The sequence below is a fragment of the Oncorhynchus gorbuscha genome, linkage group LG11, assembly GCF_021184085.1.
Source record: "Oncorhynchus gorbuscha isolate QuinsamMale2020 ecotype Even-year linkage group LG11, OgorEven_v1.0, whole genome shotgun sequence".
NCBI classification, from domain to species: domain Eukaryota; kingdom Metazoa; phylum Chordata; class Actinopteri; order Salmoniformes; family Salmonidae; genus Oncorhynchus; species Oncorhynchus gorbuscha.
The window spans coordinates 23,216,864-23,244,698 of NC_060183.1; the positions used below are offsets into that span (position 1 = coordinate 23,216,864).

General features: G+C 44.5%; 1 protein-coding gene across 2 annotated transcripts in view; it reads left to right on the forward strand.

The window, feature by feature from the left end:
- Positions 1-27,835, forward strand: part of dnah3 (dynein axonemal heavy chain 3) — a 49,488-nt gene that overhangs the window by 11,714 nt on the left and 9,939 nt on the right. The window contains exons 13-51 of one of the 2 annotated variants that reach the window (XM_046368982.1): positions 2,074-2,252; positions 2,475-2,659; positions 2,971-3,094; positions 3,512-3,665; positions 3,913-4,057; positions 4,286-4,497; positions 4,827-4,918; positions 5,436-5,550; positions 7,966-8,082; positions 8,342-8,521; positions 8,626-8,762; positions 9,171-9,372; positions 9,459-9,551; positions 9,663-9,773; positions 11,296-11,410; positions 11,532-11,730; positions 11,918-12,026; positions 12,944-13,234; positions 13,398-13,489; positions 13,602-13,821; positions 15,027-15,161; positions 15,306-15,417; positions 15,595-15,836; positions 16,601-16,701; positions 17,042-17,147; positions 17,380-17,509; positions 17,753-17,989; positions 18,457-18,560; positions 18,755-19,049; positions 19,592-19,771; positions 20,001-20,124; positions 21,612-21,768; positions 21,907-22,050; positions 22,273-22,632; positions 25,011-25,317; positions 25,492-25,657; positions 25,944-26,160; positions 26,812-26,994; positions 27,211-27,409. In XM_046368982.1, coding sequence (XP_046224938.1) covers positions 2,074-2,252; positions 2,475-2,659; positions 2,971-3,094; positions 3,512-3,665; positions 3,913-4,057; positions 4,286-4,497; positions 4,827-4,918; positions 5,436-5,550; positions 7,966-8,082; positions 8,342-8,521; positions 8,626-8,762; positions 9,171-9,372; positions 9,459-9,551; positions 9,663-9,773; positions 11,296-11,410; positions 11,532-11,730; positions 11,918-12,026; positions 12,944-13,234; positions 13,398-13,489; positions 13,602-13,821; positions 15,027-15,161; positions 15,306-15,417; positions 15,595-15,836; positions 16,601-16,701; positions 17,042-17,147; positions 17,380-17,509; positions 17,753-17,989; positions 18,457-18,560; positions 18,755-19,049; positions 19,592-19,771; positions 20,001-20,124; positions 21,612-21,768; positions 21,907-22,050; positions 22,273-22,632; positions 25,011-25,317; positions 25,492-25,657; positions 25,944-26,160; positions 26,812-26,994; positions 27,211-27,409 — 6,571 coding nt within the window. The remainder of the gene's footprint in view (positions 1-2,073; positions 2,253-2,474; positions 2,660-2,970; positions 3,095-3,511; positions 3,666-3,912; positions 4,058-4,285; positions 4,498-4,826; positions 4,919-5,435; positions 5,551-7,965; positions 8,083-8,341; positions 8,522-8,625; positions 8,763-9,170; positions 9,373-9,458; positions 9,552-9,662; positions 9,774-11,295; positions 11,411-11,531; positions 11,731-11,917; positions 12,027-12,943; positions 13,235-13,397; positions 13,490-13,601; positions 13,822-15,026; positions 15,162-15,305; positions 15,418-15,594; positions 15,837-16,600; positions 16,702-17,041; positions 17,148-17,379; positions 17,510-17,752; positions 17,990-18,456; positions 18,561-18,754; positions 19,050-19,591; positions 19,772-20,000; positions 20,125-21,611; positions 21,769-21,906; positions 22,051-22,272; positions 22,633-25,010; positions 25,318-25,491; positions 25,658-25,943; positions 26,161-26,811; positions 26,995-27,210; positions 27,410-27,835) is intronic. The other variant, XM_046368983.1, reaches the window with a different exon arrangement.

A 27,835-nucleotide genomic window follows, 5' to 3' on the forward strand; every position in this document is an offset into this window, starting at 1 on the left:
CCCACTTGTTGTTGATTCTTCACAAAAATATACAATTTTATATCTTTATGTTTGAAGCCTGAAATGTGGCAAAAGGTCGCAAAGTTCAAGGGGGCCGAATACTTTCGCAAGGCACTGTACTTATTCAAGGGTTTTTCTGAATTTTTTACTATTTTCTACATTGTACAATAATAGTGAAGACATTAAAACTATGAAATAACACATGTGGAATCATGTAGTAACCATAAAAGTGTTAAACAAATCAAAATACATTTTATTTTTGGGATTCTTCAAAGTAGCCACCCTTTGCCTTGATTACAGTTTTGCACACTCTTGGCATTCTCTCAACCAGCTTCACCTGGAATGCTTTTCCAACAGTCTTGAAGGAGTTCCCACATATGCTGAGCACCTGTCGGCTGCTTTTCCATCTCAATTGAGGTCTGGCCATCTGATGCAGCACTCCATCACTCTCCTTCTTGGTCAAATACCCCTTACACAGCCTAGAGGTGTGTTGTGTCTTTGTCCTGTTGGAAGACAAATGATAGTCCCACTAAGCGCAAACCAGATGGAATGGCGTATCGCTGTTGAATGCTGTGGTAGCCATGCTGGTTAAGTGTGCCTTGAATTGTAAATAAATCACAGACAGTGTTACCAGTAAAGCACCCCCACAGCATCACACCTCCTCCTCCATGCTTCACGGTGGGAACCACACACGTGGAGATCATCCGTTCACCTACTCTGCGTCTCACAAAGACACTGCAGTTGGAATAAAAAATCTCACATTTGGACACGGTGGGAACCACACACGTGGAGATCATCCGTTCACCTACTCTGCGTCTCACAAAGACACTGCAGTTGGAATAAAAAATCTCACATTTGGACTCGTCAGACCAAAGGACAGATTTCCACCAGTCTAATGTCCAGTGCTCGTATTTCTTGGCCCAAGCAAGTACCTTCTTCTTATTGGTGTCGGTGTCCTTTAGTAGTGGTTTCTTTGCAGCAATTCAAACATGAAGGCCTGATTCACGCAGTCTCCTCTGAACAGTTGATATTGAGATGTCTCTTACTTGAACTCTGTGAAACCATCATTACGCACTGCAGCGCTCATTGGACTCACCTGGATTCCTTCACTTTGTTGATTGCCCCGTCTATATCTGTCTGTTCCTCCGTTGGGTCCCTGTGTCAGCATTATTGTCATTTGATGTCGTTATTTTTCCCCTGTCCAGACTCTTTTCCTGTTCTGTTTCATGTCCGTTGTTTATTAAATGTTTACTCCCTGTACTTGCTTTTTGTCTCCAGTGTTGATCCTCACAATTTGGGCTGCAATTTCTGAGGCTGGTGACTAATGAACTTATCCTCTGCAGCAGAGCTAACTCTGGATCTTCCTTTCCTGTATCAGTCCTCATGAGAGCCAGTTTCATCATGATGGTTTTTTACAACTGCACTTGAAGAAACTTTCAAAGTTCTTCAAATTTTCCAGATTGACTGACCTTCATGTCTTAAAGTAATGATGGTCTGTTGTTTCTCTTTGTTTATTTAAGCTGTTCTTGCCATAATTGTGGACTTGCTCTTTTACCAAATAGGGCTATCTTCTGTATACCACCCCTACCTTGTCACAACACAAATGATTGGCTCAAATGCATGAAGAATAAAATACATTCCACAAATTAACTTTTAACAAAGCACACCTGTTAATTGACATACATTCCAGGTGACTGCCTCATGAAGCTGTTTGAGAGAATGCCAAAAGTGTGCAAAGCTGTCATCAAGGCAAAGGGTGGCTACTTTGAAGTGTAAAATATAAAATATATTTTCATTTGTTTAACACTTTTTTTGGTTCCTACATGATTCCGTATGGGTTATTTCATAGTTTTGATGTCATTACTATTATTCTACAATGTAGAAAATAGTAAAAATAAAGAAAAACCCTGGAATGAGTAGGTGTGTCCAAACTTTCGACTGGTACTGTATATCGTAAAAAATATTCAACCATTTAACATGAATTGCATTGTCAAGCTGAAAATAGAGGCTATTATTCGAATGGCGAACTTGGAGATCGGATGAGAACACTTACTTCTACCCACCCTTTCTCAGAAAATCGAGGGTGTGCAGCAGTTGTGGAAGGAGATTGCCTCAATGCACATCACGGTGCCCCTGTCCATGTTTTGCCTGGACGTGCTGAGCCTGAACAAGGACCTGTGTGACCGCGCTGAGAGGCTGAAGGACAGGCTCATCGTCTTCGAGGTGGACGAGAACCGAGAGCTCAACAAGAGGTGAGAGAGGGAAGAACTCCTTGTTTTAGATAGAACTACACTACCCATAAGACCACACTTTACACAAAAATGACTGGATGGTAAATCCACTCAATTATGTAATGCTCCTACTATTGTGTACTAATGTTACTGCTACCTTTGAAGTGTTTGACTTATAACAAAGAGCTACATCTCCCATACTGTTGGAAGAAAATCATCGGAAATCCGATTTTCTTTTTCTAGCATCTGTCACCGCTATGACGAGATCGCTGCAACCATCACAGGGGCCCCAGGCAACACGGAGGAGCTGGTGGCCCTGAACCAGTACCTAAAGCACACCAGCGAGGTGACTGTCCACAAGCTGAAAGATGAGATCAACGAGGCCGCCAACCGCCTCAGCTTCCTCTTGGACTACGCCACCCTGCCTCGTGCGTAATGGAGGACCTCTGTCGATAGTTGTTTACGGTTGGGGATTTGGGGATAGGATTGAGATGCACTGAGCAGATATGCTGTTTGGTCATGTAGAGTAGAACACCTGTCATTCTAGGAAACACATTTCTGCATTGGGATTTAAATGGATCTTATGGATTGCGAAGGTGTTATCCATAAGATTTCAAGTTAATTTAATTGAAATCTTATGGATAATGCCTTTGAAGTGTTACTGCTTATTGTGTTGGAGGTTTTGCATGTTTAGTTCTATACCTACCATGATATCTCTGTGCTCTCTCTCTCTCTCTAGACGATGATGTGAAGTTGAACAGTAGTGTGTTCCACTGGCCAGAACAGATCCTGGCTGTGTTTGAGATCAGTAAGAGCCGTCTGGCCACCAGGAGAGAACATGCCGAGGACCACCTCCTCAAGAGGTAGCTACACACCAGTACACATTGACAGTCCTGATCCTATTAAGGCTAATCCTCATCCCAAACCATCATGTCAAATTTACAATACTAAACCTTGCATAGCGATATCTTCTCTTCTATTCTTTTTTCCTCTCTCTCTCATTCTCTCTCATCTCTCTCTCTCTCTCTCTCTCTCTCTCTCTCTCTCTCTCTCTCTCTCTCTCTCTCTCTCTCTCTCTCTCTCTCTCACTCTCACTCTCTCTCTCACCCTTTCTCACCCTCTCTCTCCCTGCCCTCTTTCTCTTCACACTCTTCAAACTTCACCGTAATGCCCTAATACTCTTCATGAAATACACACTAAACCAAAACTGCAATACTAGACCAAAACCACAGACGTCTTTTGTCTCATGCTGAGTCTCCTCTCCTGTCTCTCCTCCTCAGGACAGCAGAGTTTGACCAGATGTTGCAGTGTGTGGGGAAGGAGGTGGAGGCCTTCAAGAAGAAGGAGCTGATGAGCCTGGAGGAGATGAAAAACAACGTGGAGAAGCTCAACGAGCTCACCTCCTGTCTGGACGCCGCCGTCACCGAACTGGACGTGAGTGAAAGGAGAATCGGAAAATGGTTCAAACTGAATCGTTTTTTTCCCTGTTTATTAATTGTTTCACTTCACTAACTCAGTTTGGACCTGCCGTCACTGAAACTGCTTGTAATGAGGAGCGATATGCGAAACGAATTTGTCAGCCATCGGATCACCTTGTGGGTTTTGTTGCTGTGCTTGCTGCTTTTGCTACTGAATGACTTTCACGTGGTATTGGTTTGTCGCCTTCTCCTCTCACCTCCAGGACATCAACAAAGAGGAGACTCTGCTGGAGAAGGAGCAGAGCCAGTTCCCCATGCTGCAGACCCTGATGGGCAACAAGCAGCCCTATGACCAGCTGTGGACCAATGCCCTCAACTTCCAGAACAAATCAGAGATCTGGATGAACGGTACAGAACTACACACAGGCCATGTTGTAAAACATTTATCAAGATGTATCATAGTTTTATGATAAATGTCAACTGGTATTATAACTTTAATGGTTCCACGCATATGACTTTTAATAGAAAGAACTGACGTAATAACTATATATTTTGTTTCTACACATTGTGGTCCGAAATGATTGTTTGTTTGCTTACTTGTTTGTGTACTTTCTCATCTTGCGCCTCACTTTCCAGGTCCCTTCCTCCACCTGAATGCTGAGAAGATCTCAGAAGAGCTGGTCACTATGTGGAGGACCATGTACAAGCTGACCAAGTCCTTCTCCGACCTGTCAGGGCCGCGCCGCGTGGCCGACAGCTTCAAGATCAAGATTGACAAATTCAAGCAGCACCTGCCCATCCTCACCACCATCTGTAATCCTGGCATCAAGGACCGTCACTGGGAGAGAGTCAGTACCCTAACCCTCCCTCTCTGGAGCTCTGGAGCAGAGCACCAACACTGAACCAGGAGACAGAATATAATGTGTTTTTAAGGATTTATGTATGATAACACATTACAAAACATTGTCAGCTTGTCCTAAAATTGGAGTTAGTCTGAAAATGGGTCATATTTTGTTATTAAAAAAAAACGTTATTATCATTAACAGTCAGTACCAAAGTACAACTCTTATCAGTACCAGACAGTTCAACCTCAGATAAGATGGCCAGTGAGTCCGGCATACCTGTGATCCATGAAGCTGAGATGAATAATTGATGCTTCTCTGTGTCCTGTTTTCAGATCAGCACCATCGTGGGCTTCGATGTCAAGCCAGATGTGGACACCTCACTGTTTAACATGGTGGAGCTGGGCCTGTCCAAGTTCTCCGACAAGTAAGTACCCATCATTCCTACACTACACTCTGCCTTAGCATTGGGATAGATAGGAGGGAACTGAAATCCGAATAATTGTTGGTGAGAAACAGGGACTGTATTGGTGGTTTATTACCATAATAACGTTCAATGTGGCATAGTGTTTTACCAGTAGCACCTTCCTCGTTAATACCATGGCAAGGAAACAAAACACAAAGAAGATTTAGCCTCTTTAGGAAACCAGCCCTAATATTGGAAACAAACATCATTATGTTGTCATCCAGAGTCACCTTTAATATATTTTCCAAGCTATAGCACACAATATTTTACATAGAGCAGGTTTATAAAGGACCAAAGAGTATGGTCTGCTTCGTGTTTTCATTTTTGCTATGGAAAGAATATTGCGATACTGGTATTGTCCCAGCCCGAGTGATAATACCATTTTCAGTGGGTTTCTGCTCTTTTCCATAAATGTGTTAGGTTGTGATTTGCTGTACAATGTGAAGCTGTGTCTGACTTTTCCTTCCTCAACTCTCAGGCTTGAGGAGATAGGGGCGTCTGCCAGTAAGGAGTACTCTCTGGAGAAGGCCATGGAGAAAATGAAGACTGAATGGTCTGAGCTGTGCTTTGCCTTCACTGCCTACAGAGACACGGTAAGCAGCAGCAGGCACGCAAATGCACACACACACACGCACACACACACACACACACACACACACACACACACACACACACACACACACACACACACACACACACACACACACACACACACACACACACACACACACACACACACACACACACACACACACACACACACACACACACACAGTATTAACTAATTACAGAATTTGTCATCTGGACTTATAAATTATTAAAAAGTAACCAAGTATGCCAATATTAGATACTATTACACCCTAGACAGGATCAACTTTCTTAAAGGCCCAATGCAGCCATTTGTATCTCAATATCAAATTATTTCTGGGTAACAATTAAGTACATTATTGTGATTGTTTTCACATAGCTTCTTAGCAAGAACAATTTCTCAAGCAAGGACTCTCTGGCACTGGTGTGGGGGGTAAACTGAAAAGGAGATGTTGTTATAGGCACACAGTTTTGGAACACTCTTATTGGTTTATTAACTAATTTACCACCTGGTGATGTCATCAGGTAGGCCAAAATTCCCACCAAAACAAACAGCTCTTACACTAAATGGCCATTATCATAATTTACACAATTGTTCAGTATTATTCCAACCTCATAGTGTGGAAATATACAGTACCAGTCAAAAGGGGTTTTCTTTATTTTAACTTTTTTTTTTACATTGTAGAATAATAGTGAAGACATCAAAACGATGAAATAACACATATGGAATCATGTAGTAACCAAAAAAGTGTTAAACAAATCAAAATCTATTCTTCAAAGTAGCCAACCCTTTGCCTTGATGACAGCTTTGCACACTCTTGGCATTCTCTCAACCAGCTTCATGAGGCAGTCACCTGGAATGCATGTCAATTAACAGGTGTGCCTTGTTTGGGCTGCCATTTCTGAGGCTGGTAACTCTAATGAAGTTATCCTCTGCAGCAGAGGTAACTCTGGGTCTTCCTTTTCCGTGGTGGTCCTTGCCAGTTTCATCATAGCTTTTGATAGTTTTTGCGACTGCGCTTGAAGAAAGTTTTGAAAGTTCTTCAAATTTTCCTGGATTGACTGACCATGTCTTAAAGTAATGATGGACTGTGTTTTCTCTTTGCTTATTTGAGCTGTTCTTGCCATAAAATGGACTTGGTCTTTTACCAAATAGGGCTATCTTCTCTGTACCACCTCTACCTTGTCAAAGTGAAGTTGTAGTAGGCTGTTTTGTTCTGGAAGAGTTCGTTTGTTAGAATGGATCCTTCAGACGTTCCAATGGTTGCTTGATGGGATCTTTCTCGTGTCTTTTGTCAAAGTTCTAGTCTACATTACATTACACAGCTGCAGACTGAGAATGTTTGGTATAGTCTTTGCCTTCTTCACTCGTCGAGTTTCAGGGGGTCTTAACCATTTCGTAACATTCAGCTCACGCTGTCGGTCACGCTGGTCTGTATTTAAATTGCAACCATTTCAACGTATTCAGCTCGCGCTGCACATATACTGGTCTGTTGTAAATTTCGTTAGCAGTCCTTTTACGCCTTGGAGGGCGGTTCCATCACGTTGCCACAATGTCTGTGCTCACATGGGCGTGGTCACTGACTCGGCAAAAGATTACATGAAAACAAATTCTCATCTAGAAGGCCAAAATCACATTTAATCTTTTCACAACTAGTTTCATATTTAATCATATAAGTTTTACAACATTTAGATGCAAAACTACATTGTGAAAGCTCTTAAAGATACAGTTATCTTGCTATACCATCCGTAATGACATCACAAAATGCTAAATTATATGACTTGATTATTGTTTCGATCCCCACCAACCATTCCCTACATGGTTTATGTTAGAAATATTGTTTCAATATCCAATCTTTTGATGTTAAAGTACTGCAAAGTCTCTATTCTAACACTCAGACATTCCATTCTCAATACTGCAAAGGCAAGAGAGAGAAAGTTTACGATAGGTTGTTAAAATCATAAAACCGCCCCCCCTTCCTCTCTGGTGGGAGAGGGGGTGGGGGGGCTCTCTGTGATCCTCACTCAGAAGGAAAAGTCATGACAAGGTGTTTGAGAGAATACCAAGAGTGTGCAAACCTTTCATCAAGGCAAAGGCTGGCTACTTTAAAGAATTTCAAATATTGAACACTTTTTTTGGTTACTACATGATTCCATATATGTTATTTCATAGTTTTGATGTCTTCACTATTATTCTACAATATAGAAAATAGTACAAATTAAGAAAAACCCTTGAATGAGTAGCTGTGTCCAGACTTTTGGCTGATACTGTATATAAAACACAGGAAAATCATGTTTTTACAGCACTGGGCCTTTAATAGGCCAGACTGGTTCAGTTTGATGTGTGCTGTGTGATGTTGGGTGTGGAAAGAAGCCATCTCTTATTCCGCATGTGTGTGTGTGTGTGTGTGCGAGTGTAGGGTACGAGTATTGTATCTGCAGTGGACGACATCCAAGTGCTCCTAGACGACCACGTCATCAAGACCCAGACCATGCGAGGGTCACCCTTCATCAAGCCCATAGAGGCTGACTGTAAGGTAGGATCATCACACTGCCACCTGTCATCTCTGGTATACTGGATTGGGTGACATCCCAGTTGAGATCATTCATGGCCATGAAATTGATACTAGCCAATGTTCTCCTGTAATGTACGTTCGTATTGTACATTCATTCTAAGGGTTTTTAAATCTTTCTGTTTTTCTCACTCTCTCTTTCTTCTTTCTCTTACCTCTCACTTTCTTTATCCTTTTCACTTCAATCTCAAATCTCTATTTTCCCTTCTCTCCCCGTTCTCAGCAATGGGAGGAGAAGTTGCTGATGATGCAGGACATCTTGGACTCCATGTTGAAGTGTCAAGCTACCTGGCTCTACCTGGAGCCCATCTTCAGCTCTGAGGACATCATCGCCCAGATGCCTGAGGAGGGACGCAAGTTTGCCATCGTGGACCGATACTGGAAAGATATCATCGCTGAGGCGGTGAGACACACACACACACCCCCCAAAATCACTGTGTGTGTGTGTGCCTATATGTGTGTGGGGATTTCCTTATCTTGACCAATACCCTGTATGTGTGTGTTCAGATGAAGGACACGCGCGTGCTGGTGGCTACAGACCAGGCCAACATGCTTGGCCGTCTCGAGGAGGCCAATGTATTTCTGGAGGACATCCAGAGAGGCCTCAACACCTACCTGGAGAAAAAGAGACTATTCTTCCCCAGGTAACTCTAACAACTATTAACATTCTCTTTGAAATTGCCTGTCACTTTGACATACTTTGACAGTATAAGTACCACTGTATGTTAATGCTCACATGAAATGTGTGTATTTTAGCATTTACGTCAATCTTGTGTGTATTCATGTCTATGGGAGACTTGTGAGTTAAGGTTGTGTAGCCCATTTAGCCCTTGAAGAGTCAGGCCCTTGGAGAACTGTCAGAACTGTCAACTGATTTAGTATTTAACTGGTACATCTCAATTCAATTCAATCACAGTGAATGGCTTATGCTCCAATCAAAATGCAATGAGTCGGAGGATGTGTCTGAAAGAGCACCTTATTCCCTTTATAGTGCAATACATAGGGAATAGGCTGCCATCTCGGACTCACCTCTGACTGAATCTTATCCACAGATTCTTCTTCCTGTCCAACGATGAGTTGCTGGAGATCCTGTCAGAGACAAAGGACCCGAGGCGTGTCCAGCCCCACCTGAAGAAGTGCTTCGAGGGCATCGCCAAGTTGGAGTTCACAGAGGACATGGAGATCACTGGCATGATCAGCTCTGAGAAGGAGTTAGTGCCGTTTAGCACCAAGCTCTACCCCGCCAAAGCTAAGGTACTATTGTAGGACACACACACACACGCATTTGGGCACACACACACACACACGCTGATGTGACTGTGTGGTGTGATCCCATGCAGGGCATGGTGGAGAAGTGGCTACAGCAGGTGGAAAGCATGATGATGACCAGTGTTAGAGATGTTATCCACAAAGGAGTGGACCAGTATGTCGAGGTACAGTAAAGACAATTTAGAAAATAAAAAAAATTGAAATTGAAATGTTTATTGACAATTACACTTCAAATGTATTATTTTGTATTTTTTTTACACATAATTATTTTGCAGTTCCCCAGGAAAAAGTGGGTGTTGCAGTGGCCTGGTCAGGTTGTTATTTGTGCCTCGTCCATTTTCTGGACCAGTGAGGTCTCTGAGGCCATCGAGACCAATACCCTGCACGTGAGTCACTTAATACATAGCATTACCAAAGACAGTACAGTATGAAGATAGGCAGAAACTGCATCTCCTATGGAAACCCCTGATCACTCTTGTAGGCAAGTCAAGGCGACGTTGGCTAGCTAAGCTCATGCACAGAAACACGTCATCGGGTCTAACAGTCGTCTTGCGTCGAACTGCGCATGTGCAGACCGTCAAATCAAAGGCACACCTTCGATGTAAATTTTTTTTAAACAAAAATGAAAAACGTGTCAGTTTGTGACTTTCATGAGGTTGGAGTAATAACATGTTCAACTGCTTAAGACATTGGCTCCAATCTAGGTTGTGCCTTTAGATTTTGAGAAAATTAAGTACATTTTTTACTTTTTCAAATTAGATTGAATCTTTATTTAACACGGCAAGTCAGTTAAGAACAAATTCTTATTTACAATGATGGCCTACACCGGCCAAACCTGGACAACGCTGGGCCAATTGTGTGCCACCATATGGGACTCCCAATCATGGCCGGTTGTGATACAGCCTGGAATCGAACCAGGGTGTCTGTAGTGACACCTCAAGCACTGCGATGCGGTGCCTTAGACCACTGAGCCCAAGCAAGAATGTTTCACTTCTCTCATTGACTTCTCTAGCCACAAACATCTGCTTGGCCTGCTTCGCAAGCGTTCCTGGAAGTCTTGCGATGTTGCGCCTCTGTGTTTAGAAATTCAGTGGTATTATTCACCTAATGTAGCCCCACCTACTTGACCCAGTTGCTGATCAAATGCCCTTGTCTTTCAACTTCCCTCTAATTAATTAACAGCTTTGCACACTCTTGGTATTTTCTCAACCATCTTCATGTGGAATGCTTTTCCAACGGTCTTGAAGGAGTTCCCACAAATGCTGAGCACTTGTTGGCTGCTTTTCCTTCACTCTGCTGTCCAACTCATCCCAAAACATCTCAATTGGGTTGAGTTCGGGGGATTGTGGAGGACAGGTCATCTGATGCAGCACTTGGTCATTGTCCTGTTGAAAAACAAATTATAGTCCCACTAAGCGCAAACCAGATGGGATGGCATATCGTTGCAGAATGCTGTGGTAGCCATGCTGGTTAAATGTACCTTGAAATGTAAATATATCACTGGCAATGTCACCAGCAAAGCACCATCACACCTCCTCCTCCATGCTTCATGGTGGGAAACACACATGCGGAGATCATCCGTTCACCTACTCTGCGTCTCACAAAGACACAGCTGTTGGAACCAAAAATCGAACATTTGGCCATCAGACCAAAGACTGCCAAGAGTGTGCAAAGCTGTCATCAAGGCAAAGGGTGGCTACTTTGAAGAATCTCAAATATAAAATATATTTGGATTTGTTTAACACTTTTTTGGTTACTACATGATTCCATATGTGTTATTTCATAGTTGTGATGTCTTCACTATTATTCTACAACGTAGAAAATAGTAAAAAAAATAAAGAATAACCCTTGAATGAGTAGGTGTGTCTAAACTATTCACTGGTACTGTATATGTTGATACATTCTAAGGCCTATGTGGATAAGAGCAATGCCCAAATAGCTGACATTGTGGAGCTGGTGCGTGGGAAGCTGAATGGAGGGGCCAGAATGACCTTAGGAGCTCTCACAGTCATTGATGTCCACGGTATTTCCTACTTTTTCCTTAATATTAGTTCTTCTTCTGAGTTCACCTCAGAGGAAGTCGGTGCCAGATCTCTCACACACACACTTCTTCTCACTCACACACTCTCTCCTCTCTCTCCCAGCTCGGGACGTGGTAGCTAAACTGGCTGAGGACCGCATCTCCTCCCTGAATGACTTCTCCTGGATCAGTCAGCTGAGGTACTTCTGGGAGGACGGAGACGTGCGCCTGCGTATGATCACCACCACTGTCAAGTACGGCTACGAGTACCTGGGCAACTCCGGCCGTCTGGTCATCACCCCACTCACTGACCGCTGCTATAGGTCAGTCATCAACTGTAACCTCGACTTGGTTGACTTACCACTAACATAGTAATGACCATGGTTATAATGCAAGGATACATACATGGGTACAGTTGCTGGACATAACTTTATTCCATAAGGATACTGAAAGTTACTGAAAGAGAACAGTCATGTCATATTGGAGGTTGCATGTTACATGTTCCCATAGGACACTGATGGGTGCCCTGAAGCTGAACCTGGGAGGAGCCCCCGAGGGCCCTGCAGGGACAGGCAAGACTGAGACCACCAAGGATCTGGCCAAAGCTCTGGCTAAGCAGGTACATGATCATTTTGTATTTTTTAAACCTTTATTCCACTAGGCAAGTCAGTTCAGAACATTCTTTTTTTTAATACTTTGTTTTTATTATAGGAACAGAAAGAAAGTGAAGTTTTTAAAAAAGAACAACAAAAATGATCACTTTTTTCCCAGTATTCCTGACCTGTCCCCTCTTGTGTCCTTAAAGCAAAGGTCATACGCTCCATGTGGTGTATTTCTTTTACAATGTCTATCCATTGTGTCACTGTGGGAGGGTCTTTTTGTAGCCATTTCCTAGTGATAGCCTTTTTACTGGCTGCCAGTAGGACCTTCAAGAGGTACTTTTCTCTATTGTGTAAGTTATCAGGTATTTCACCCAAGTACAAAGAAATGAATGTTTGTTCTATGTCAAATCCCATTATTTTTCCATTGTTAGATCTTATTTCTCCCCAGTAAGTTTAGATTGTGGGGCAAGTCCAAAAGATATGAGTGATCCAACCTCAATAGACCGCATTCTCTCCAACAAGGGTGTAGGGAGCCAGTCTGTTTTGATTTCAGTTTAGGTGTTATGAAGAAACATGTAACATTCTTCCAACAGAACTCTCTCCATGACCTTGAGTTGGTGGAGCTTTGTTGAGTCTCTAATATGCTAAGAACATTCTTATATACACCGGCCAAACCTGGATGATGCTGGGCCAATTGTGCGCCACCCAACCACGACCGGGTTGTAATACAGCCTGGATTCATACCAGGGTGTCTGTAGTGACGCCTCAAGCACTGAGATACAGTGCCTTAGACCACTGCACCACTCGAGAACCCTACTAATGCATTACTGTCTTAACTTTTCACCCAAAGTTTGTTCAGTCTTCAGGTATCATATTTAATTGCATTCATTCACTACAATTTGATTTGTTATGTCTTGTTCTTTGCTTCTCTCAGTGTGTGGTGTTCAACTGCTCTGACGGCCTGGACTACAAGGCCATGAGTAAGTTTTTCAAAGGACTGGCACAATCCGGGGCTTGGGCCTGCTTCGACGAGTTCAACCGAATCGAAGTGGAGGTGCTGTCTGTGGTGGCCCAGCAGGTGCTGAGTATCCAACAGGCCATCGCCAGGGATCTGAAGACCTTCATGTTTGAGGGGACTGAGTTGTCCCTCAATCCCACCTGCTCCGTCTTCATCACCATGAACCCTGGCTATGCAGGCAGGGCCGAGCTCCCAGACAACCTCAAGGTACAGTACACCTACCACTGACTATGGGATCAACAGTCGTTATTTGAAACTTAAAAGGGATCGGTCACAATTTACATTGTATAGTTCAACTAGTTTTGCATTTGGTTTATTGCAAGAAAAACAATGAGATTGGGAGTGTGGTGCTGTCAATCTTCTCTTGCAGGTTCTTTTCCGTACGGTGGCTATGATGGTGCCTGACTATGGTCTCATTGGTGAGATCTCACTTTACTCTGTGGGCTTTATCGAGTCTCGCAGGTATGAATCATACCGATATATAACTCATCTATTGTGGTTGTCTTGTCATACATAGTTCTCTAACTTCTCACGTTGACTCAAAAAAAAAAAACTTTCTTGGTGTTCCTATCAGTCTTGCCGGGAAGATTGTGGCAACCTACCGCCTGTGTTCAGAGCAGCTGTCCTCGCAGCATCACTACGACTATGGTATGCGCGCCGTGAAATCAGTCCTGACTGCCGCGGGGAACCTAAAACTGAAGTACCCGAAGGAGAACGAGAGTGTTCTGCTGCTCAGAGCACTGATGGACGTCAACATGGCCAAGTTTCTGGCCCAGGATGTGCCTCTGTTTCAAGTAATGTTGCTTATGTTTCGTTTTTTTTTTTTACATGAGTTCTCTATCTAGGTAACCAATGTCGTCATTGTCACACAGCAAATTCTCCAGTGTTAAATCAACACTAAGAGTTCAATTTAAACACAGTTCCAGTGTCCATACGGGTCCACACTTTTCAGTGTTAAATGACCACTTTGCATTTCCTAGTGTGCCTTTCGAGTGATGAGTTACCACCCATGACTGTATTTGTTAGTGAGAGAGAAATGGTGGTTACATTCATTCATGTTCAGTCCTGTGGCCTTTACCAGATGAGATCCTAAGCAAATATGTTACCATTAAAATGTAAGTATTACAATACATATTTCATAAAGCCTTATTTTGAGGGCCTAGTTTTACCTTAATACAGTTGCCTCAAACTCGTTGTTTACGGGCCACATCAAGTCACATTATGCTGACTAGCAATGTGATGTGTAATTCCTATTAGAATCCAGCCAGAGTGGGGATCTCAAATATTTGTATTCACCTACAACCAAGCATTTAGAATGACTGCCAGATTTGGGAAGAATAAGATCTGAGATTACCTAAAGCATCTTAATTAACTGGAAATACCATTTCAGTAACTGGTGCAACAAGTCCAAGTAACAGATTGGATTAGTATAGAAAAATGTATGTTATTTATATTTGAGTAGCATATGGCAGGTAGCCTAGTGGTTAGAGCGTTGGGCTAGTAGCCAAAAGGTTGCTAGATCGAATCCTCGAGCTGACAAGCTAAAAATCTGTGGTTCTGCCCCTGAACAAGGCAGTTAACCCACTGTTCCTAGGCTGTCATTGTAAATAAGAATTTGTTCTTATTAACTGACTCTAAAAATACACCTGCAATAAGAGTATGCTGGGACATCTGATAATGGTGGGTGTGGTTTTAGTTTAACTCTTGTTATTAAAACCAACACTGGGGTTCATTTACTCCAATAAGTGTTAATTTAACATTTACAGTGCTAATTTCACTCCGGAATTAACAGTAGAAATGTTACACTGAAAAATCAACACTAGGTAACACTATGCACCTATGCACCAATGTCATCATTACAAACTGAGTAATTTTATGTTTCTCCAGAGAAGCAAATTCTGTCAAAGCTTTCTGAGCTTTTCCACCTGTTAGTGCACATTTAAACTGTCGTATCTCTCAGTCTTTCACACATGACTGTATGCTTGAATTGTATCCATAGGGTATCATATCGGATCTCTTCCCTGGGGTGGTCCTTCCCAAACCAGACTACGATCTTCTCATGCAGGCCCTGAATAACAACATCACCAAGCTCCAGCTCCAGCCTGTGCCCTGGTTCATCGGCAAAATCATCCAGGTAATCCAAAAACAAAATGGCAGCATTTCTCTGTCCTTCTCAGTGACACTGATGCCTCAACCTCACCTATTATTCGAAGACATTGTGGTTGAATAAGGGTCAGTGCTGTAAGAATTCCTCTCGTTGGTTCTTTCGCGTTGATAGGTGTATGATATGATGCTGGTGCGTCACGGTTTCATGATCGTGGGAGACCCTCTGGGTGGGAAGACCTCTGCCTATAAAGTCCTGGCTGGGGCCCTGGGTGATCTGTTTGAAGGTCAGTCCTACCAGACAGCAACTTCATGACATCGAAAGTCCACATTATCAAGCCATAAGCCGCATCAGTTTTGGCAACTACATATAAATTGCACCAACTACAAAATCTGAAACACACTTTATATTCTATTTTTATGGTCAACTTGTTTCCTTCCTCTGACATCCTCTTTACCCCCAGCTGGTCTGATGGAGGAGTTTGCGGTCGACTACCGGATCATCAACCCCAAGGCCATCACCATGGGCCAGCTGTACGGTTGCTTCGACCCGGTCAGCCACGAGTGGTCAGACGGGGTGCTGGCCGTCTCCTTCAGGGAGCAGGCCGTCTCCACCTCGGACGACCGCCAGTGGATCCTCTTCGACGGGCCCATCGACGCGGTGTGGATCGAGAACATGAACACCGTGCTGGACGACAACAAGAAGGTAAGGAGTTAGCTTCATTAACTAGGTTTCCATTCAATTGGCAACAGATTTTCATGCAAATATTCTAAAATCTACAAAAAGGACACTTATTGGGGATAAAAGGCCAAGCATTGATCATCATGCCACCAGAATAAGACCCTCAATATTGATTGGAAAGGAGCATCAAGCGCATCGCTGTGCACTTTCACCACCATGTGAAGTTCATCCTCCTAACTTATTTCATCTGTAGCCTAATAAACGGTATGCTTTCCCGAGTCATAGTGTGACCCCAAGTTTACTTCTGTATAATGGTTATTATATCAATATTTGCGCATAAAAGCGTTTCCACCACCATTTCTCGCATGACTAATTTTACCGACACAAAAAGATCCCACCTTGTCTAGCGTATTTTGTTTTGTCGACATTTGGAAATTTTACCGACAAAGTCGCTGTTTCTATATATTTTATATATGTATTTTACTCTCATAAAAACATTGGATGGTTGGTTGGATGGATGGAAATCTGGTTATAGAGAGACATAACATATACGCTTTATAGTATGAAGTTACAGAGGTGTACACGCGTATAACAAGTAACTAAGCATTATACCTGTCTGCTTTGAGTAAATTGAGTTTTCTTTTTTACTTCTTCCAGTGACTACAAATCACCTTTTACCATGATTTGCCCTCTTTGGACAGTAGTACATTGTCCATTGATTAAATAACTAGTGCCCTGTTTGTCTAGTGCCAAACACTAAGGTAGGTTTTGTACTTTGTTCTCTGTAGCTGTGTCTGATGAGTGGTGAGATCATCCAGATGAGCGCTAAGATGAGTCTGATCTTTGAGACGGCCGACCTGGAGCAGGCCTCCCCAGCTACGGTCAGCAGGTGAGTGGGGGTGTTTTTTTTGTTGAGAAGTAGTGTCCTCAAATTCTATATGTTGTGGCTTACTGTATTTTGTGACTGGAAGAAAGGAGCAAACCGTTCTGGTTGGGTGTTGAGTCAACCAGTGGCAGTATAGCAAATTGGTTGCTGGTTGTTGATACTTTGATGAAGAAATTATTGTTCTGCTTTTAGGGGTGGATCTTAACTTCCACTTAACTTGAATGTTCACTTAGCTTTCCATTGACATTAATGGATGACTAAGTGAACATTTGACTTAGGTGGAAGTTGGGATTTGCCCCTTAATGAATTGTACATGGCTGGCTGACTGTCCTTGTATCTTCAGATGTGGTATGATCTACATGGAGCCTCACCAGTTAGGCTGGGCCCCTCTCAGAGACTCCTACATGGACACCTTGCCTGAGAGCCTGAGCACTGAACATAGAGACCTGGTGAGAACAGACACATAAAAAAACACTTTTCTTTTTTGTTTTACTTAAGGAAGGTCCATTTGAATATTCCTATATAATTATCCCCATACAGCATAATCAATGATTTGTACCACGCTTGGTCCACTGGGTTATAAGACACATTTCGGTTGAATGCATTCAGTTGTGCAACTGACAAGGTATCCCCTTTCCATTGTATTATGTGTGACACACCACGTCTCGTGTCTTTCTGCAGATTGTAGACATGTTCAACTGGCTGGTCCAGCCCTGTCTGGACTTCATCTCCAGAGAGTGTCGTTTCCTGGTGTCGACATCCTCCATCCACCTGGCTTACAGCCTGATGAGGCTCTACACCTGTCTCCTAGGTCAGCCAACACACAGCTGTTTCAGGATACAATGTCCAAACTATGAAGTCCAAACATAAACTGTGTTATATCTGTCTGGAGACGGTTTACAAGACCTTTCTTATTGATTGATGACCTTGAATGCATGTACTGTATGTATGCGCGTGACTGCGTTCCTTTGTGTGTGTTGCTGCGCATGTACTGTATGTATGCGTGTGAATGCGTTCCTTCATGTGTGTTGCTGCGCATGTACTGCTTCACCAGACGACATTGCATCATCGGGGGCCGATGGCACTGAGCCCATGTCCAGTCAGCAGGTGACCATGTGGCTGCAGGGCCTGTTCCTATTCGCTGTGGTGTGGAGCGTGGGCGGGACCATCAACGGGGACAGCCGCAATAAGTTTGACGCCTTCTACAGGAACCTGATCATGGGCATGGATGACAACCACCCCCGGCCCAAAAGTGTCAAACTGACCAAGAACAACGTTTTCCCTGAGAGAGGTGACATGACCCTATCAATGAGTTGTGCTGTGACTGACAGCCATACCTGACAACAGTCCCAAAGCGTTGCTGCTTAAGACATAACTTTTTAGCCGTGCTTTTACCCAGGGTGCTTTTAGTTCTCTAAGGCATATGATCTACTTGATTTAATTCATCCCTTTCTAAGTATCTTATTTTATCGCCTTTTATTTATTGCTGCGTTAGTCTCTCATATCCACGGTTATCTTACTATTGTTTTACTATTTCAATTTATCTCTTAATTTTATCAATGTCTATCTTGGTTTTACATTTGCACAGAAACGTTTTTGTTTTATCTTCTTCACGTTGTATTATTGTATTTGTTAAGCACCTTGAAATGCATTTGTTGTAAGAAATGTGCTATATAATAAAGTTTGATTAATTATTGTATTGAGTGAAAGAATCAAAGGTACAATTAGTCATATTTTTCATTTTTCCCTCCTCTGTAGGCACCATCTATGACTACTACTTCCACAAGCAGGGCACAGGGCAGTGGAATACATGGACTGATTCCATCACCAAGGAGGAGTCCACTATTGCCGCTGGAGCCAATGTCAGTTGTTTACCTTAGAGGGTGACTGCTTGACGGGGTCAAATGGAGCTATAACTGGGTGGCCATGTTCTGTAAAATCTCTCTTCTCCTTGTCAGTTTACTAGTGATTGGAGGGGTTCAAATGGGAGTAACCAGGTTGTCATGCTCTTTAACTAAAATTCCCCTTCTCTCTCTCTCTCTATTCCCGCTATTAGGTGTCAGACCTGATCATCCCCACCATGGAGACAGCCCGTCAGCTGTTCTTCCTGCAGACCTACCTGGCCCACGAGGTACCCATGCTGTTCGTGGGGCCCACCGGCACGGGCAAGTCAGTCATCAACAACAGCTTTCTGCTCAAGCTTCCTAAGGAGCGCTACACACCCAACTGCATCAACTTCTCGGCACGCACCTCAGCCAACCAGACCCAGGACATCATCATGGGCAAGCTGGACCGCCGGAGGAAGGGCGTGTTCGGGCCACCCATGGGAAAGAAGTGTGTCGTCTACGTGGGTAAGGAATGACTAGGGCACTCAGTGGATAGATAAAATGTGCAGTTTGAGCTACTCCAGGAAGTGACATTGCAGGCTAGCTTAGTGCTGCGCCCTCTCATTGAGTATTTCAAGTCGAGTGCCGACCAAGGTACTGCAGGCTGCAATTAGCAACTAAATTATCCTTAGAACTTATTCTGTGTGGTTCAAGGACATACATCTGGTGTAATATAAGCAAGTGTTGGTACCATGATTGTCTTAGAATCGTTCATTTATTTACACAAAGATTATCCGCAAAGATTGTCATTTTCCCATTCACTATAATGGGGGATCCTGTTTTCTGCAAACAATGCCTGCAGTACCACGGTCAGCTTTGAACTTTGTGGCTTTAATGAGAGGGGGCAGTCGTTCTCCCCTGCTCAAAACACATTGTTGAAGAAGGTCAGAGGGGAGGAACCTTGAATTTTCTTCTCCAATACATTTTAAAAAGTGGGTGAGGAGAGAGGATGTGAGTAATCAAGGAAATACAATTGAGATTCACCCGAGTGACCTTTGATCTATCAGATGACCTCAACATGCCTGCCAAGGAGATCTATGGTGCCCAGCCACCCATCGAGCTGCTGAGGCAGTGGATCGACCACTACCACTGGTACGACAAGAAGGACACCTCCAGGATTGACATTGTGGACATTCTGTTTGTATCCGCTATGGGACCCCCTGGTGGGGGGAGGAATGACATTACAGGTACTCTTTCTTTGCCCTTCAGTACTGGGTGGTGTTCAGTAAGGCACATCAATTTGCGTTTCTTATTGAAAAAGTTGTGGTATTAGCTCTCTATCGTACTGAACAAGACCCTTTGCTTCAGTGATTTGGTATGCATAAATTGTTTTACCTTTCAAGTAGGTAGGTTTTCTCAATGTGCATATGAATTTGTTGTAAAAGTTTACCAGTTAGTTTCTCTTTTAAATCATAGGCCGCTTCACTCGTCATTTGAATATTGTTTCTATCGACTCCTTTGACCATGAGACGCTGAGCAAGATATTCACCTCCATTACCGACTGGCATTTTGGCAAGGGATTTGATGCTGCTTTCTATAGGTGAGATGTCTTAAAGGTATTCAGACCGCTTTACTGTTTCTACATGTTGTTACGTTACAGTCTCATTCTAAAATGGATTAAATCAAATGAATTACTCATCAATCTACACACAATGCCCCATAATGACAAAGCGAAAACAGGTTTGTAGATTTAAAAAAAACAGAAATAACTTATTTACATAAGTATTCAGACCCTTTGCTATGAAACTTCAAATTGAGACCAGGTGCATCCTGTTTCCATTGATCATAATATAATATAATAATAATATATGCCATTTAGCAGACGCTTTTATCCAAAGCGACTTACAGTCATGTGTGCATACATTCTACATATGGGTGGTCCCGGGGATCGAACCCACTACCCTGGCGTTACAAGCACCATGCTCTACCAACTGAGCTACAGAAGCTACATCCTTGAGATGTTTCCAGAACTTGATTGGAGTCCACCTGTGGTAAATTCAATTGATTGGGCATGATTTAGAAAGGCACGCACCTGTCTATATAAGGTCCCACAGTTGACAGTGCATGTCAGAGCAAAAACTAACCATTAGGTTGAATGAATTGTCCGTAGAGCGCCGAGATAGGATTGTGTCGAGGGACAGATCAGGGGAAGGGTACCAAAACATTTCTGCAGCTTTGAAGGTCCCCAGAACACAGTGGCCTCCATCATTCTTAAATGGAAGAAGTTTGGAAACACTGAGACTCTTCCTAGAACTGGCCGCCCGGCTAAACTGAGCAATCGAGTCAGAAAGGCCTTGGTCAGGCCTTGGTCAGGGAGGTGACTCTGATAGAGCTCCAGATTTCCTCTGTAGAGATGGGAGGATCTTCCAGAAGGACAAACCTCTCTGCAGCACTCCACCAATCAGGCCTTTATGGTAGAGTGGCCAGACGGAAGCCACTTCTCAGTAAAAGGCACGACAGCCCACTTGGAGTTTACCAGAAGGCACCTAAAGGACTTTAAGAACATGAGAAACAAGATTCTCTGGTCTGATGAAACCAAGATTGAAATCTTTGGCCCTAATGCCAAGCGTCACGTCGGGGGGAAACCTGGCACCATCCCTACGGTGAAGCATTTTGGTGGCAGCATCATGCCGTGGGGATGTTTTTCAGTGGCAGGGACTGGAATAACAGTCAGGATCGAGGAAAGATGAACAGAGCAAAGTACAGAGAGATCCTTGATGTAAACCTGCTCCAGAGCGCTTAGGACCTCAGATTGGGGCGAAGGTTCACCTTCTAACAGGACAACGACCCTAAGCACACAGCCAAGACAACGCAGGAGTTGCTTCGGGACAAGTCTCTGAATGTCCTTGAGTGGCCCAGCCGGAGCCAGAGGTTTTGCTTTGTCATTATGGGGTATTGTGTGTAGATTGATGAGGGGAAAAAAGCTATTTAATACATTTTATAATAAGGCTATAACATTACAAAATGTGGAAAAATCAAGGGGTCTGAATACTTTACGAATGCACTGTATGTTGTCTGTGTGTCCAGACTGGGGAAGATCATGGTGCAGGCCACCATGACTGTATATCAGGATGCCATGGAGAGTTTCCTGCCCACTCCCTCCAAGTCCCACTACATCTTCAACCTCAGGGACTTTGCCAGGGTAATCCGCGGGGTGCTGCTCAGCCCACCCACGCACCTCCAGGCAAGGCCAGACGACAACAGCTCATAGTTAACGTTTATATAAATGTTTATATAAATGTTTTACTAAATAATTTACCTTATAAAAATACAAATATATATATATATATCATTTATGTATGATCTGTTTCTGTGTGAGCAGGAGGGAGACAAGCTGATCCGCCTGTGGATCCATGAGGTCTACCGTGTGTTCTACGACCGCCTCATCGACAACGAGGACAGAGAGACATTCTTCAACATTGTCAAGGAGAGAACCTCCGGCTACTTCAAGCAGACCATGGATAAGGTAAGTTCCACATGACCCTTTTTATACATTCACAGTTCTTCATTGTTGGATGATCATTGCCTTTCGAAGATTTACCATGTATCTTCTGTCAGGCTTCTGCATTGGTGTATGTGGCATTTATTTTAAGGGACTGAATTGAACTTAGTCTAATGGTTACTAGTTCAAGGGCAATGCACATGTTATTTACTCTAAATCCATTCTACTGCCCCCTGTTGTATGTAGCTGCTGTCCCACCTGACGCCTAGCGGCAAGGTTGTGGACGAGACAATCCGCAGCCTGTTCTTTGGAGACTACGCCAAGCCCGACTCGGATGCCAAGGCCTACGACGAGATCACCGACCTGCACGCTCTGACCAACGTCATGGACTACTACCTGGACGAGTTCAACAACATCAGCAAGGCACCCATGTCCCTCGTCATGTTCAAGTTTGCCATCGAGCACATCTCGCGTATCTGCCGTGTGCTCAAGCAGGACAACGGGCATCTTCTCCTGGTGGGCATCGGGGGCTCAGGACGGCAGAGCGCCACCAAGCTGGGCACCTTCATCAACGATTACGACCTCTTCCAGATTGAGCTAACCAAGGTAACTGGATCAAGAAAACTATGAAGGTTAATGTGCTTAGTGAAAAATAGCGTGCTGGTCTCCGATAGAGGTGCCGGTTTAAATATATAGGTAAGAGGACTGATAATGACCAGCAGGAGACAGGGATACAATCCACACTTTATTGTCACCCCAAACAGACACATGACTTTACAGAGCAGGTGGTAGTGGTAGTGATAGTGGTGTAGTGGTTAATGGTCAACAACGCTCTAAACACCAGTCATTGAGTCCAGAAGAAGGATTTTCCATTTGGAAAGAGTTCAGATGTGAGTTGAGCTGGAGAACAGGAGTTTATAGAGGTTGTCTCAACCTGCCCTCCTGGGAACAACTAAAGAGTTCAATGGCAGGCTTGGGTCTCCAACCCCTGACCAGGCACTTTGGCTAACTGGGTCAGCTGACTCTGTTCCCTGGCAACCTGATCCCTAGCACATAGGTTTGAAGGGTCTTCTGCAGCAGGACAAAATACTCAGGCTGAGGTCAAGGGGTTGGTAGCCTACCTTAGCTGTAAGAAGTCAGAAAATAAGTCACAAAGTCCCAGGGCCAGAGAGAGGAATCTGAGAAGTACTCATGGGAAACTGTAACGGTTTTCTACAGCCACCCCAAAATGTTGGCACACTTTCAGTGGAATGGAAGGAGCGGGCAGTGAGGGACAAGGTGCTCATAGGGTCTGTGAGGCTGGGCAGTCTAGAAGGAGTCAGGGTGGTCCATGCCGGTGCTGCTGGAGGTGTCCAGGCTGGTGGAGGAGATCATCCCAACGAGGTGGGCCAGGCATCTTCAGGGCGAGAATGCTGGTTGGGTGGTGGCTCTCCCAAGGGGGCAGGATGTGTATCCAGTTCCGGACCCAGAGGAAGGACTAGATCTGGTCCGGGCGGTAGATCCAGGGTTGCCGCCGGATTAGGCGGTGTCCTGAGGGTGGTATGAAGCCTCAGACTCAGTGCTGGTTGTGGGTCTGGCAGTGGCGTTTTCTGCCCACATGGGTCGATGAGAGCCATAGTGGCAGGACTGGCGCTGGGTTAGACAATGGTGTTGATTCTGGGACAAGAATAGATGGCAGACCCAGGACTGGAGCTGAGTCGGCTAGTGGGTCCAGGACAGGGCCGGGTAGCGGACCCAGTGCTGGTGCTGGGTCTGGCGATGCTCCCAGTTCAGGGCTTGATTGGTTCTCGAGAACGGCAGTGGATACTGAGACCAGATAGTGTGTCAGGTCAGCTGACTGCAGGTCCAGAGGACATGGTGCTGGAGGCTCTAGTGCTGGATGGGACGTCGACTGGGACTCTGTCTGACGAGTCGGCTTGGGCGTCAGGCTCAGGCCAAGCAGGTCTGCAAGGGCAGCAGGCAGTGTAGGGACCAGCAATGGAGTTGAGTCCGGTGATGGCTGGTCCAGGAGAGACACTAGAAGGAGTGTGTCCTCAGGTTTCGGTTGTGGTAATGACTCAGGCACCGGTGGCTGCAGATCCGACTGGCAGTATGCAGGTAGAGGTGGAGTAGGCTTGAGTGCTGGTGGTTGCTGGTCGGGCTGCAGCTCTAGCAACGTCTCGACTTCCTTGGGCTCTGTTGGTCTCACGGCAGGCTGCAACACTGGCAGCGGCTTGTCTTGCTCAGATGCTGCTCGTATTGGCACCGGCTGGGGTGTGGAGTGGAGCTCGGCCGGCTTCTGGGACAACTCGGGCCTCAGTAGCCATCACAGGACAGGCTCGGGCACTCGCAGTCTCTGGTCTGGCTGAACCTCTGTCGTTGGGTTGGCTGACTGTAGCGCATTGGATGGGACTGAGTGGGGTTCTGGCTGAGGACTGGCGACGGGAGCTGTGGAGACCAGGTTGTTGCCAGCCTGGGCGTGTGAAGGGAGGCCCGTTGTGGCATCGTGTTTGGTGGCAACTCCAGGCTAGACCACTGATTGGCTGACCGGGTCAGCTGACTCTGTTCCCTGGCAACCTGGTCCCTAACACACAGGTGTGAAGTGGCCTTCTGCATCAGGACAATAGACACAGACTGAGGTTGGGGGTTGGTAGTTTACCTCAGCTTTAAGAAGTAACAAAGTTTGTCTCTAAATCCCAGGGCCAGAGGGAGTTTGAGGGTTTGAAAAGAAGGTTCTGAGAAGTACTCATGGGTAACTGTAAGGGTTTTCTTCGACTTTTGAGGTCATGCTAATTAGGCTACGTATCTTGTGTAGTCTTGATGATGGTTTCCATTTGTATATTGTATGTATGTATTATATCTATTCCCATTTGGATTGTATGTTAAGTGCCTTTAGTGACCAAAGTACAGTCAGTCCTGCCCATTCATTTACCCGTCTGATAAAGTCCATGAAAGTCTGGAAATAAGTCCATAAGTCCAAAACATGAATTCATTTATTCACCAAGAACTACGGAGTGTCAGAGTGGCGTGACGACCTAAAGCGGTTGATGCTGAAGGCGGGCCTGCAGGGCAAGAACATGGTGTTCCTGTTCAATGACAGCCAGATCAAGGATGAGGCCTTTGTGGAGGACATCAACATGCTGCTCAACACAGGCGACGTGCCCAACATCTTCCCAGCCGACGAGCGCGCCGACATCATCGACAAGGTACAGGGCATCGCACGCATGGAGGGCAAGAAGATCGACGCCACGCCACTCTCCATGTACAACTTCTTCATCGAGCGTGTCAAGGCAAACCTTCACATTGTGCTCGGTGGGTACCTTCAACATTTCATACATTTAGTATTATTACCAGGTTACCCCCCATACTTAATCTCCTTACTGGTAATTGTGATGATTTCAATCCCACATCCATTTTGGCTTTTAGAGTTACCTTGCTTTAAGAGTCTTCATGTCCAAATAGTGATGGTGTTTGTCTTTGGAATAGCAATGAGCCCGATTGGGGACGCCTTCCGAAACCGGTTGAGGATGTTCCCCTCCCTCATCAACTGTTGCACCATCGACTGGTTCCAGGCCTGGCCTAAAGACGCTCTGGAGATGGTGGCCAACAAGTTCCTGGAGGACGTGGAGCTGGAGGACAACGTCAGGCTACAGTAAGAAACTGATACACTCATAACATCCAGCTAGAGTGTCTCTCTCTAGCTACAAGGTACGAAATAGCTATTAGCTGCTAGGCTGCTAGTAATCTATGGTAGGCTACTGGACTAGCTAATAGTCAACAGACTAGGTACTTAATATTAAATTTCTCTTCAGCTTTCTGCAAATTGATGACCACACACTTGATGGAAATGTATATGAGCTTGACCCTTCTTGTCAATTTATTGTGACATCCATTTCATGGATTTGTTTTACCAAGTCAGTGATTTGTGTGTCTCTCAGTGTGGTGGAGATGTGTAAAACCTTCCAGGAGAGCGTGGGAGGTTTGTCCGAGAGGTACTTCTCTCAACTCAGGAGACACAACTATGTGACGCCCACATCCTACCTGGAGCTCATTCTCACATACAAGGTCCTGCTCAACTCCAAGAGGACTGAGGTGAACACTCAGAGAAACCGCTACATTGTGGGTCTGGAGAAACTGTACTTTGCTGCATCTCAGGTAGGATAGTTTAGTCAACTAAGTCTACTTACATAAGGCCCATTTCTATTTGCTGAGTTACAATGCTTTGGTACAGAGTTAACAGATAACTATGGCCTATTTTGACATGTGATTGGCAGAACAATCCCCATTGTGGGAATTATGAGGCCTCGGTGTCCTGTCTTAAAGATGCACTGTGCAGAAATTGGTCCACCATTTTCATTGTTGCTAAAATGTGAATTCCTGTTTATGTGACAAAACAAGTATAGAGTAGAGAATCATTGTACCATCTAAACACTGTGAAATGTATTTTCCATAACAAAAAATTCCATAACAAAAATGTTCAGCTGTTTGGAGCTGGTGTACAAAACCGAACGTAAAATATGTTTAAACAAAACTTAGGAATGGAAGCATAGAAATAACACACAATAGAACAGATATCGCTTCTTAGACTTGCTTTCAATGAGAATTGCAAATCTATAACTCACATTTCTATGTGAATAAGTTACATATTGCAGCTTTAACCCTTTAACGTACAATAAAGCCTAATTAATCAATACAAAGAGCAAAAACTCACATTGTAAAGTCCCTAAATTGACTAAAATTATGATAAAAGCCTTAAACACTCTGCCCCTTCCATCTGAATGACTCCACTCCATGTTGGCTCCACAGGTATCGATAATGCAGGAGGAGCTGACCGCCCTGCAGCCAGAGCTGATCCAGACATCAGCTGAGACAGATAAGATGATGGTCAACATTGAGAAGGAGACAGTAGTGGTGGATGCTAAGAAAGAGCTGGTGTTGGCAGACGAGAAGGTTGCCAACGACGCAGCTGCAGCAGCCAAAGCTATAAAGGTACGTCTACACTGTCACTTTACAACACCTTGTATCATTCAGATCGACTCACACTAGAATTATAAAGACGATATACTGTAAATTACATATTTGGCGCTGCACATTCCAATTAGCTTGGTATCTGTAATATTAGAACTGCCAGCAAGGAAGAAAATGTTGACATATGACAGTAGTTTCTATATTAAAAGTGAATGACTGCCTGCTGTTTGTGTTCAGGATGAGTGTGAGGGTGACCTGGCGGAGGCCATGCCTGCCCTTGAGGCTGCCCTGTCAGCTCTGGACACCCTGAAACCCTCAGACATCACAGTGGTCAAGTCCATGTCAAACCCTCCAGGTCTGGTCAAACTGGTCATGGAGTCCATCTGCATCATGAAAGGCATCAAGCCAGAGAGGAAGCCCGATCCTGGTGGCTCAGGTAAGCACTCATTGCATTGTAAAGAAGACACTAATATTGTTTTATCAAATTGTAATGTACTCAGCGCCAGCTGTGCCACCAGAGACCCTGGGTTCGCGCCCAGGCTCTGTCACAACTGGCCGTGACCGGGAGGTCCGTGGGGCTACGCACAATTGGCCCAGCGACTCCTGTGGCGGGCCGGGCGCAGTGCACGCTAACCAAGGTTGCCAGGTGCACTGTCTTTCCTCTGACACATTGGTGCGGCTGGCTTCTGGGTTGGATGCGCGCTGTGTTAAGAAGCAGTGCGGCTTGATTGGGTTGTGTATCAGAGGACGCATGACTTTCAACCTTCGTCTCTACCGAGCCCGTACGGGAGTTGTAGCGATGAGACAAGATAGTAGCTACTAAAAACAATTGGGCACCATGAAATTGGGGAGAAAAAGGGGT